General features: G+C 34.6%; 1 protein-coding gene across 1 annotated transcript in view; it reads left to right on the forward strand.

Annotated features, from left to right (window-relative positions):
- Positions 1-13565, forward strand: part of Ola1 (Obg like ATPase 1) — a 116647-nt gene that overhangs the window by 41807 nt on the left and 61275 nt on the right. Inside the window, exon 5 of the mRNA XM_048345229.1 lies at positions 11214-11389. Coding sequence (XP_048201186.1) covers positions 11214-11389 — 176 coding nt within the window. The remainder of the gene's footprint in view (positions 1-11213; positions 11390-13565) is intronic.

The following is a 13565-nucleotide window of genomic DNA, read 5'->3' on the forward strand; positions in this document are numbered from 1 at the left end:
GCATTTATGAAACAAAACTTTTCTATATTAGTTAGGTTTATATTAGATGATTCTGTTGGGCTTCTAATGAAGGAGTAGTCTTTCACATTTGTGTCAAATTCTAGATAGGTAAGACTATATGCAATGTAGGCCTATGGGGAATTACTTATATTTAATGTTATTTGTATGCATATTTATATAAAACATTTAGCAGTTTTAATTTTCTTAGTATCTGCTTTTCCCCCCTTTCTGTGATTTTTGATTTGGTTGATGGCTAGTGCCAAGCCTTGTTTAATATATAAAGAATGTATGTTTAAGATTTCTAAAAGTCTAGTCATTTAATAGAATTTTATAATTTTGTTAGTTGTATTTGTTCTTAACAAAGTAAACTTTTCATTTTGATTAATATATTTTTAAAAATTTAAGTAAATATTAACTGCATATTTCAGTTAAAGGTTTGCTTTTAAAAATTGTTTTAAGTAATTTAAAATAAGTATAAACATAATGTAAAATCAAGATTTTATTGTTTCAACTTTAGTCATTTTGTTAGATATTGTCAGAAATTCTATATAAGTGAGTAACAATGTCAATTCATTTTATAGTGATATGTATTTAGAATTATTACTGTTGAAATGCTCGTTTTCAAAATTAATGGCTCACGGTTCTGCTTATTAAACTGTTAATATGTTTATTTAAAATATGTACTTATTTAGATAGTCCTTATTTTCGTAAATAAGCAATGTCACCATAGTTTATTATTGTTTAGAAGCCTAAAGAAATTAAGATGAAAAATATGAGATTATGGTTTTATGTACTTGTAACAAATGTGTGTTTACACTTAAATGTTACATGTTGTTGCTAACCTTAAAAATAATGCCCAAGATTTAGTCATTTTGTTTATAAACCAGTGTTGTAGGAAAGTACACTGAAACTTACCTTTAAATATCTTTATTTTAAAGATAGTAGTAAATTTTCTATCTTACAGAATAGATCAATATAGCTATGGGAAGACAATACTGCTTCAGAGCATTTCAGTTATATTAAACTAGTTTCATATGCTATATCATAAAACTTTCAGTCCAATCAGCAACTAAATTTAAATACTGCAAATTGTAGCAGCAAAACAATAATTCTGCTGATTAGCCCCTTTCCATTTCTTGTAAGTGAACTGTTTATGCTGTTGAGTACCTTTTGAAAAAAGAAAAAGCCAAAACAGCCTTGATTAGTCAAGGAGTAATTGGATGACTTGATTTTAGCAAGAGAATGAATTGGTTGATGATAGCCTGTAACTAAGTGTAGTGGTTCTGTTCAGATGAATACATAACATACAGTCATCAGATCTTGACAGGTATAACATATAAGCAGTGCTAAAAATCTACTGGTGGGTGTGACAGGATAGAAATGGAGGCAATAAGTTTGCCATAAAGTTTTTTACTTGAAAATTTGAAGTAATTTTTAAAGAATTTAGAGATAGATCCATTTTAAGATTTTTAATTTAAATTGGGTATAGGTAAATGAGGAGATTTGTCTTACTTTAGGACAATAAATCTTGTTTCATACTTTAATGACCCCAAGGGCTAAGACGATCATTTGCAGAGGGATTACTGATATTATATCCTTTCTTTACCATTGAAACTCATGGTGTAAAGATCATGGCTGTTACTAGAGCCATGTGGGAAAACCTTAAACTCTTCATGTTCATAACTATTTGAAGTCTTGGTTGTGTCAGAACTTTTTGTACATTATATCTTCACTCATGATGTCCTGAATACTTTAAGAATGTATCTGAGTTTATATGAGTGAAATGGCACAAAACAAGTAAATTAACTTGAAAATTCATTCATTTGTAACTAGTCTTCTTAAATAAGGCCAGTTATATAGTCTCCCTTCTCCCTGACAAAATATACTGCAATAACTGACCCTTCTGGGATATGTGCTATATGGAGCCAAAAAGTTCAGCTGCATGAAATTTGAAGTCAATTTCCCCCCCATAGATAAATGAAATGATTGGGGTGAATCTTCACAGCTAGCTATAGGAGGGTGATGGATGTCAGGCCCATCCGAATCCATTCTGGTACTGGCTTTGATTTGGCACCACCTGGTGGTGGTTGTTTGCTCAAGCTTAAGCTCAATGGTGATGACTCCATGATCTTGGGGGTTGATAAGTACATTAGGATTGCAACAGGCATTCTAGAAATCCCTCAGTATCCATTTTTTTTGCTGGGCCAGTCTATTTTGGAAGCCTTGTGGAGTTGCAGTGACTTGACTTACATAGTTCACTCCCCAAGGATGTGCATGCTTTACTGTCTTTAATCTCTCTAAGCCTTCACCTTCCTTCCATTTTTCTGCACTCATTATAGAACTATGAGTTATTGAATTTAAGGGTGTAATTATTTTCTGAAGAACTGCCTGGTTTTAGGACATCTGCTTTCATAGTACTTTTTGTTTGGACTCAAGAATGTGATCCCCATTATGTAATCTACATGCAGTCAAACCATTATCTTCTTGTTCTGACACCAAATGTTCTTGGTGAGTCTTTCCTTTCCATTTCTTTTCTTCCTGATTCTATATCTTAGAATACTAGGTAAAAGTCAGAATCAGTTGATATTATGAATAAAGGCTATAAAATAGTTACTTTAAAAGGCAGTAGCCAGCCATTTATTTGATTGATTAATACCTGTCATGTATTTACATTTTTGAGCATTTAAACACCAGTTTCAAACTCTAGTCAAGACAATATTTTATCTTTTCTCACAGCACCAATACACTTAAATATGGAATTAAAATAATTTATGGTTTCATAAAAATCTGTACATAAAATCTGGACCCAAATTTTAAAATGGTACTTTCATAATACTAGTATTCTAGTTTAAAAGCTAAATGCTGTTTTTACCCCATCAATTTGTACTGGATACTGAATAACTGTTTCCCGTCATCCTACGTTTACTTTATTTTACTCTATGCTGATCTATCTCTCCTATTAGATTGTAAACAAATTCAAAGCAGAAGCTAATTTATGCAGCTTTTATGTATCTGTAAAGCACAGAAAGAGGGAACTCTATTGCCTATGGCAGCTGGTTTCCTCATGGCGGCCAGGACCATTACTCAGCTCTCTTCCTTTTGGCATGGATGTGTGTCCCTGCCCTTTCCTTGGTGAACTTGAGGGCCCAGTTCTCCTTGGAAGTAGTTTCATGGCACACCATTAATATGGGGCTACACTCTGTATTATGTATCTTGGATTATGCCTCACACAAACTTGGTATGCTTGGTGAGCACCCATTGTGGTGGCCATGCCCAATCTAGTTCATATTCCTGGATCATCTTGTGAATTTTTATTTTTTTTTGGCAGGGGTCCTGGGGCTTGAATGTAGAGCCCTGGGCACTGTCCCTAGCATTCAAGGCTAGCATCTACCACTTGAGCCACAGTTCCATTTGTGGCCTTTTCTGTTTATGTGGTACTGAGGAAACAAACCCAGGGCTTCATACATGCTAGGCAAGCACTCTACCACTAACCCAGATTCCTAGCCTCATCTTGTGGTTTTTATTGAGGCCCACAACATGGAATAGCTTAGAGCCATGGCTGCTGTTTTCCAAAGCTGTTCCATTTTTTCCTTACTCTGAAAGTTGACTAGAGCTCTTGGCATTCTATTCTTTGAGGTCAGAAAACAGTATATTTGTTAAAATGTATATTAAAGCTGGCTATTATATAGTTTCAACTGTGTAAGTGACCTGTGGTAAGTGACCACATTTCATTTCTTCTCAATTAGACATTATTCTTCCTAGCCAGTACTCAGTGTTTTGTAAATTCTACTTTGTTTGAAAAAGTGTTTAACTGGACTACTTTCATACCATTTTCATACTTAGTACCCAGTGGTCTATTCTGTTGGTAACTAACAGTCTCTCTGTTAAAGTATATAGCTAACAAAATTATTTAAATAGAATCACTAATAATTAAGGAATTCAAAGGTCATTGAAAAGATAAATCATGAGCTTCTTGTATCTGTAACTGTAGTCTATAACATGTGCTTTCCTTCTCCATTAATTTATGTAATTGATAAACTTAGTACTAGTTTCTTTGAAATGTTTCCTAAATATTGGATGTGATGTAAAATTCATCCTTTGTTGTGTTTTTATTCTGAGTCCTAATAAGTGCTTAGCATTCACTCATTCATTTCTGTGTATTTATTACTTTACATTATACCTAATGTGCATTAGCTCTGATCCAGGCATAGGATGAGAACTAGAAAAAGCATTTAATTATAATCCTGGAGTTTAATTATAATAAAAATTAATGTTATAATCCTGGAATTTAAGTATCTAGGAGTGGAGTCCATATGCCTAACCATTGGTATGTATGCGGTAAGTCATATGAATAGAATGGATAGATTGGTATAGCAATTAAAATAGAAGGTATGGTCAGAGCAATTATTGTCATAGAGATATCACTTCAATGACATCTTTAATATTGTAAAGGGGCCTTTATGGAAGGCAGAAGTTGGAAGAGAGCATATTCTCAACAACAGATGGATGAACAGCAAATGAAAAATTTAAATGAAGGCATTAATTGTCTAAATGGGATATTCTGGGCCCCAGTATTAAAATAAGTTAAGGCTCTGATTTTGTTTAGTCTGTTTATTGTATATCTGGGATCTTATACGATCCCTTTATTCATTGCTTACAGTACTGGAAATATAAATGAGTTATAGTATTTGTTAATATGACTGTGCATATTCTTTCTCCTTACAACATTACACTTTGGAAAGTTATAAAAATAGGTTTTCTAGAAGCCACACTTACAAGTAACATATTTAACCTTGAAGCCATATTTAGGGTATTGCTTCTATAGTACTTTATTCTGAAGAAAACTGTACACTCTTCTACAAGTCAAGTATATTTGATGCCTTTTAGACTGAAATTGCTCTGAGATTGCTTTGTAGTTGAAGGGAAGGAAGCTATGCATTTTAAGGTGGGTATAATTTATAATAAAAAGAAAGAATGGGATACTTATCTTTGAGTCCCCAGGATGGGAATGCACAAAATTATAGTGACATTTAAACATGAGGAACTTTAAGGAATTAATGAGTTAAGAAGTTTGATAGTTATTAGGAAGGGTAAACACAGCAAAATAGCTCAACATTGAAAGTACAGCATAATCTTAAAATTATTTCAAAATATTAAGAGTGCCTTTTAAATATGTATTATGTAATGTAGAATAGAAGTAAAAATCTTGTTGAGCAATGCTAGTTCTCACTAGGGTACTTTTTTCTACTACTTCTTTGGGAAGAGTTGATATATTGCAGCAACTAAAAATGAGAAACCCTGAATAACTGAATATAATTAAGGACAGGTGTTGACTCTGGGTTATAACCCATTTTTTAGTGACAGTAAGGAATCCTTACTAGTATGGATTTTTATTATCTACAATATAACACCAGTATCAAGCAGAATTTTCTGGTGTTCTGTACACTTGAAAGAATTGTATAGTAGTGTAGTGTGTTACTTTGTGTCAGTTAAGAGATTTCTGTCATAGTTTAAAAGGCTTTTAACATGCCAATTATACTAATAGAGGCTACAGTTTTAACATTTTTCATATTTTATGCCTATTTCTTTCTCTTAAGTTCATCTTTCCTACTAGTGTTTTGTTTTTGATTTACTACTTAGAAGTATGGGTAAAAGTTCTATATGCATCACTTATAATTGCTTCCATTTTAAATACTAAACCTTTTTGTTGTTGTTTAGTTGGCTTTTTTGTATTTTGTTTCAGTACTGGAGATTGAGTTCAGGATCTCCTGCTAACTCATCAAGCACTCTATTGCTGAGCCATATCTCTAGCCTTATTTTACTAAGCTTTTTAAAAACATGGATTGTTTATTATGTCAGTGGGATAGTAGTTTTCTTCTTGGCCAAGACTTATTTTTAGAGCTTTTGTCCTGTGATGAGAGAAGGAAATAGAAGAAAGGGAAGAAGCAAAACATAGACACATAGAGACTCAGTTTTGTTTTCTATTCTAACATAATATAGTCTGGATTATTTGTGGACTTAGTTGGCATATCACCTAATATATTTTCCCCTGGTAATGATTGGTTAGTCTAAATAAGTCTGACCTATCAAGTCTAGTGATTCTATGATATTTATGCTTTTCTATCAAATAGTAACAGTTTTTATTACTAGTATTTCCATTTTCTGTGTTTACAAAATATTTTTCAGAAGTCTGTAAATATATCCACTTAAAGTAATTAAAATTTGTTTGACACAGCCCTTTTCATGTACTTAGAATTTTCCTACCAGAATAATTTTATTTAATCTGTCTCAGGTTTATTCCTTTCTAGTAAGGCAACTGTTCATTTAGCATCTATCTATGAATGGTAATATTGTTTGAAAATTTTTGTTTCATTTTTACTTTAGCTGTATTTTTATTATCTTTTAGTAGTTGTAAAAAAGGAATTACCATTCAACAAATCAGACCAAGAATACAATATGCCTTGATCAGTGTCACATCACCCCTTTCCTCATTGTCCCAATCCCTCCCCACCCCATCTCTCCCCTCAATTTTCTTAATTTTGTAGGATATACATTGGCTCTTGTGACTCTAGCAGAGAAATTTATTCTTCGATGTGTTCCAAAATTTGCCTTGTTCTCTGGTATCATTAAAGATTTTTTAAGGAAATAAAATCATTGAGATTTCCTTCTCCTACTTTCTTTTTTTTTTTTGGCCGGTCCTGGGGCTTGGACTCAGGGCCTGAGCACTGGCCCTGGCTTCTTCCTGCTCAAGGCTAGCACTCTGCTACCTGAGCCACAGCGCCCCTTCTGGCTGTTTTCCATATATGTGGTGCTGGGAAATCGAATGGAGAGCTTCATGTGTAGGAGGCAAGCACTCTTGCCACTAGGCCATATTCCCAGCTCTTCTCCTACTTTCTAACTTAAAATAAGTAATTATTCAATGCAGAGGTAAATATTACAAACTTTGAGAACCAGCTATCAATTTGACTCTATTTGTGCTCAGATTATTTTTATTGTGAAGATGAGAAGGGACTTTAAGATTTGAATTTTAAAGCACACTTATAAATGGGCTTAAACTACAGTTCTAAAGTTGATCATTTGGAGTACACAATAAGTAACTTGCATTCCCCTACTTTAAACCATCATTCCTCTTCCATACAACAAAGGATTTTTGTCTGTTAGGGAATGGTGCCACAAACATCTAATCTCAGCTACTTGGAAGACAGAGATTGGGAGGGTGAGGTTAGCCCATGCAAAATGTTAAGAAGACAATCTCAAGCAACAAACTGGATGTGGTGATGCAAGGTTCATGGTTCAAGGTTAGCCCATGCAAAATTTTAGGAAGACAATCTCAAGCAACAAACTGGGTGTGGTGATGCACACTGTAGTACCAGGTACTTGACAGGCATAAGTAGAAGGATTACATTGTGAAGCTGGCCCTAGAAAAAAGCAGGAGACTTTATCTGAAAAATAACTAAAGCAAAAAAACATCTAGAGCCAGGTTTAAGAATTAAGAAGTACAGTGGCTGCCTAGCAAGAATGAGGCTGAGTTCAAAGCCCAGTATCATCCTCCAAAAAGAATTTAATACTAATAGCAACTTGTGTTTTCCAACCTCCATAAGTAAATGTAGATGTTAAAGTACATCGATAATTCAGGCTAGCCCTTTTAGAGCACAGGTGTTAGTATGTATGGGGCCCTGAGTTTTCACTTTGATCCCACATTGCTTTCATATACTCAGTATCCATATTAATGAGCTGCTTGCCTGTAATCCTACTTTACTCTGGAGATTGAGGTAGAAGGATCATTTGAGACAAGCCTAAGCAACATAGTAAGTTCTTGTCTGTAAAATAGTAATAATAATGTAGTAATAAGTTATTAATTATTGAGCTTGAGAATTATAGAACTGGAGTTCTGACCTAAGATGGGACTTTGCTTTGAAGAATGGTTAGATATTTGAAAAGATAAAAAGTGTTTTTTTCCCTTAAGAATGATATTCTTTTTTTTTTTTTTTTTGGCCAGTCGTGGGCCTTGGACTCAGGGCCTGAGCACTGTCCCTGGCTTCTTCCCGCTCAAGGCTAGCACTCTGCCACTTGAGCCACAGCGCCGCTTCTGGCCGTTTTCTGTATATGTGGTGCTGGGGAATCGAACCTAGGGCCTCGTGTATCCGAGGCAGGCACTCTTGCCACTAGGCTATATCCCCAGCCCCAAGAATGATATTCTTGTCTAATATTGTACTTTAACTTTTTAGAGGTTTTAATAGGACAGTGAATTAAAATGTAGATACTTAAAGCATTTACTATTTACCATATTAGAAAGCAATGTGAAGTTATGCAGCATGTGGAATATGGTACTTAATGTCATCAATTACTTGTGTTATAGTTTTGCTTTTTTCTAGAGTCTGTTTTGTTTTGTTTTGTTTGCCAGTCCTGGGGCTTGGACTCAGGGCCTGAGCACTGTCCCTGGATTTTTTCTGCTCAAGGATAGCATTTTACCTCTTGAGCCACAGTGCCACTTCTGGCTTTTTCTGTTCATGTGGTACTAAGGAATTGAACCCAGGGCTTCGTGCGTGCAAGGCAAGCACTTTACTGTTAAGCCATATTCCCAGCCCTAGAGTCTGTATATTGTTTATATAATACCTTTTGGTATTATATAAAAAGCCCTGGTTTGGGCTTTTAATTATAAGTATATGACTTTACCATAATGCAAATAAAAATCTTTTGGCTTGAAACCTTATAATAGTCTCCTTCTTACTGTTTTTATGTGGTTGATTTTTTTTTATTTGTGTCTTATTCAACCTAACATCATATACACCTGGAAATGAGGAAGGATTGGCTAAAAACAAAAGGGTGGGAGATTAGTGTACCATAAATAACATGAATTTTCCCTGTGAATGAAGAAAGGTTAGGTCATCTGTCAAATAGTAAGGGACAATGAAAGATGAGATATACTCTAGAATATTTTCAGTCATTCATATCTTTGTCTATATAATATAAATGACTAGCCATAATTGATACTTGTGGTAATAATGAGCTGTTACCAAATTTTAACTAAAATGTGTAATTTTTCTGAAAATTATTTACTATGGCTTGTTTTTGTAAAAACAATGCATGTTCATTATAAAATCTTTTTTGTTTGTTTTTGCCAGTCCTGGGCTTGATGAGCTAGGGCCTGAGCACTGTCCCTGAGCTTCTTTTTGCTCTAGAAGAGTAGCACTCTACCACTTGCACCACAGTGCCACTTCTGGCTTTTTCTGTGTATGTGGTACTGAGGAAACAAACTCAGGGCTTCATGCATGCTAGGCAAGCACTCTACCTAACTAAGCCACATTCCCAGACATAAAATCTTTTAAGTGAGACACAACATTAAAGAAATTTAAATAAGTACAATTTCTACATTTCCAAAAGAATCGTAATGAACAAATTCCTCTCTTATCACTTTATTAATATTGAGGGTTTTAGTTAAGAAATTGCTATTTAAAACTTTCTAATGAATTTACTGTAAGGATGTTGTTGAAGTCATCATTGTAGTCAAGTCATTGGCCATTGAATTAAAAACATCTATATAGAATATTTTTTCAGAGAAAGCTTAGTTTTCTCTGTAACTGGCCATATTGCTTGTGTTGCTCTGTCTGCCAGGAAGTTAACTTTAATTTTCCTACTTTATTGTAAATAATATTGTGCTTCGGTGATGGTTATCTGTGTATTGTGTTTGTTAGTAAAATATACTTTTTTGCTTATTTTGTTCATGTGAACTTGATTTTATACACTGTGTCAGTTGTATGCTAGAAATGCTTCAATATTATTTTAAGTATTTTTATTTAAATTACAATAATATATATGTCCTTATATTACTGAATAATCCATGTTCAGGCACAAACAATTACTTTTCATTCTAGGAAATTATATTTTAAAACTCTTTGCAACAAGAATATATTTTTAAACGTATTTCTTTTTATCTATCTATCTATCTATCTATCTATCTATCTATCTATCTATCTATCTATCCTGCCAGTCCTGGGGCTTGGACTCAGGGCTGGAGCACTCTCCCTGCCTTCTTTTTGCTCAAGGCTAGCACTCTGCCACTTGAACCACAGTGCCACTTCTGGTCATTTTCTATATATGTGGTGCTGAGGAATCGAACCCAGGGCCTCATGTATATGAGGCAAGCACTCTTGCCACTAGGCCATATTCCCAGTCCCCACAAAAATATCTTAATTTACTGCATCTCTTACCAAACAAGAAAACTCTCATGATTTCTATGATACCTCTGCCTGAAGTAACTGATACTTTGTTATTATACTTTATTATTACTATACTTCATTTGGGAAGCATAATCAGGTGGATGCTTTTAATAAAATTAATTTATTTTATGGATATATCACTGTTTGTAATATTTCTTAGTATTGGTTCATTTTTTGTGATCTTGTTCTTTATCTGGTAATTTGAGTAAATCCCAGTTGAATTATGTTGCCACATTATGTCTTCAAAAGGGCATAAAGTCAGTACACATGCTTCAGTAATATCTGGTTGTTTTACCCTTATGTTTCCAGTTGGCAATTTGAAATTATGGCTTCAACTGCACTTTAAATATGTGATAATAGCATGTGTTTCTAATAAGGGCCAGCACCATTTTGTTCAGATAGTGTGAATGGTTGTCACTCATATATGACAAATGCACCTTCATCTGCTTCTTTGATAGCCCCCTAAAAACCATACCCTCAAATCAGGCCGATGAAATTAGCTGCTGTGTAAATTGTGTGTCTGAGTGGTTCATTATCTAATCACCGTCAGAACCACAGTGATAAAGTAGATTGAAGCAGGGAAGAGGTCTGCCAGATGATTTCAGCACCCCCCGCCCCCAAATCTGGTTTCCCTTGGAAACCCTAATAGTACAGTTTAGAACTTCAGGCTTTCATGCTTGGGATTCAGTATCTTTAATGTATCTTTAATCCAACTTAGAAAAGCCAGTAGTTCTGAATATTTTTTTTTGTAAAGGCCGTAATTTTATTTCAATCAGGTTTTGAAATGTTGAGGGGTTTGAACTACTGTTTTATTGCTACTACCCTTAATATTACTAAATGGAAAAAAAAATACTTCGTCCTACTTGAATAGAATTCAGGATAATTTATTCAATGTAGTTACTTGCTGACCTAAAAGTCTTTTCCTCTAAGTCACTGTAATCATAATGACCTTTGGTGTTGTTCTTTGAATTGCTTCCCTTTAATTCATTTTAGGTGCTTTTGAAGATGATGATATCACACATGTTGAAGGAAGTGTAGATCCCATCCGAGACATAGAAATAATACATGAAGAACTTCAGCTTAAAGATGAGGAAATGATTGGTCCCATTATAGATAAGCTAGAAAAGGTGGCTGTGAGAGGAGGAGATAAAAAGCTAAAACCTGAATATGTAAGTACAATTTTGCAGCATCTTTAAGTATCTAGTAGTTTTACTGGTTAAAAATTTAAATACATAAAGTATCTAGTATTATTATGCTGTTTTAGAATCTGAGAGTTATTCCCGTTAATTTTTAAAAAATATTTCTTGTTTTCTGGGGGACAGCTGATAATGACAGATTATTTATGTGTTCAAATAAGCCAAAATTAGTAATATTGAGTCTATATATGATCCAGATATAGATCTTTGAATTTTAATGTTTAATGAAGTGTGGTTTTGTGATGACAAACTTACTGGATTCAGAGAAATTACTCTGAGTTTCACTGATTTGAATTTTTGATTTACATAAAAGATTGTTCTTCAGAGGGATTGAGTTTAAAAGTACGCTCTTAAACTGGACAAACCATTTTTGTCTTTTATCCAATGAAAACATGCCATTGTCCTAACAATCCAGAATATTTAGCATATTATTAGTGAGTAATTATTAGAAGCATTATAATAAATGTTTTCAAATTATTCTTTGACACTTTTGGCTTATATATGATTTAATTGGCTTTTACATTTAAAATAAGACAGGTGCCATAGCCATACACTTTCTTTATTATTAACATTTTTCATAAATGCTTGGTGCTATTTATGAATCTTTGTCATGAGAAAGAGCTTTCTTTTCCTCCTTTCCTTCCCTCTTCTTTTGTTTACTGTCTTGGGAATTGAATCCAGAGTCTCAGGCTTACCTAAGGGGCTAGGGTGCTGTCCCTTATCTTTTTCTGCTCAAGGCTGGCACACTTCAGCCACATCTTTACTTCTGGCTGCAAATTGGAGATAAGAGCCTCCTGAATTTTTTTTTGTTTTTTATTTTTTTTGCCTAAACTGTCCTAAAACTGGATCCTTAAATTGCAGCCTCCTGAGTAGGTAGCAGACATGAACCACCAGTGCCTGATAATTTTGTTTTTATTTGTTTTTGAGATGATCTCAGTAGCTTGCACCTGGGCTATAGTCACTCAAGGTCCTCATGTTTCTTCTTCCTTAATTGCTGGGGTTAATAACCATAAGCCACCACATCTGGCTTTCTATTTTTTATGTATTCATTTTTACTTTTTTTCTTAATTTAATTAAAATTTTTGTGTTGGTCAGTACTGGGACTTGAACCTAGGACCTATATTGTCCCTTAGTTTTTTTCAGCTGGTGCTCTACCACTTGAGCTACAACTCTACTTTCCTCATTTTGCTGGTTAGTTGGAGATAAGAGTCTCATGGACTTTACTGCTGGGACTAGCTTTGAACATCAATCCTTAGATCTTAGTCTCTTGAGTAGCTAGAATTACAGTCATGAGCTACTGGTACTTGGCCTGTTTCGTTTGTTTGTTATTTGAGGGTCTGTTTGTGCCAGTCCTTGACTTAGGCACAGTCTCTGAATCTTTTTGTTCAAGACTAGTACTCTACCACTGTAAGCCACAACTTGAATCCAAGCTTTTTGGTAGTTACCTGGACATATGAATCTCATGGACTTCCCTCACCCACCTTCCTCTCACCCCTCACTGGCTTCAAACTGTGATCCTCAGATCTCAGTCTCCTGAGTAACTAGGATTACATATGTGAGCCACCAGTGCCTGGCTCTGTATTCATATTGTATTTTATTTATTTTTTGTGGTGGTCCTGGGGCTTGAACTCAGGGTCTGGGTGTTGTCTCTGAGCATTTTTATTCAAGGCTAGAACTCTACCACCTAAGCCACAGCTCAACCTCTGGCTTTTTTGGTAGTCAGTTGGAGGTAAGAGTCTAACAGACTTTCTTGCTAGGGCTAGCTTTGATCCTCAGATCTCAGCCTCTAGAGTAGCTAGAATTACAAGTGTGTGCCACCAATTGTTGGCTATGGTTCATGCTTCTATATATTTTTTTTTCTGATGCTCTTTCTCTCTCTGTCTCTATCTCTGTCTGTCGTCCTTATTCTGGAAGAGAAGAGAGGTTTAAATTTTGGGCCTTAACTCAGAACCTTGTGCTTGCTAAGCAGTCACTTTGCCATTTAAGCCACTCTCCCTTCCCTTTTTACTTTCATTATTTGTTTCCACATAAGGTCTCCTCCCTCCCCACACACAATGCCTGCACCATGGAAATATATTTAAATTTATTGGGAAGTGAATATAAAAATAAATGAGTGATTGGTTAGACCATTTGACTCTTTTCTTACTAT

Source organism: Perognathus longimembris, chromosome 4, assembly GCF_023159225.1.
Source record: "Perognathus longimembris pacificus isolate PPM17 chromosome 4, ASM2315922v1, whole genome shotgun sequence".
Classification (NCBI taxonomy): domain Eukaryota; kingdom Metazoa; phylum Chordata; class Mammalia; order Rodentia; family Heteromyidae; genus Perognathus; species Perognathus longimembris.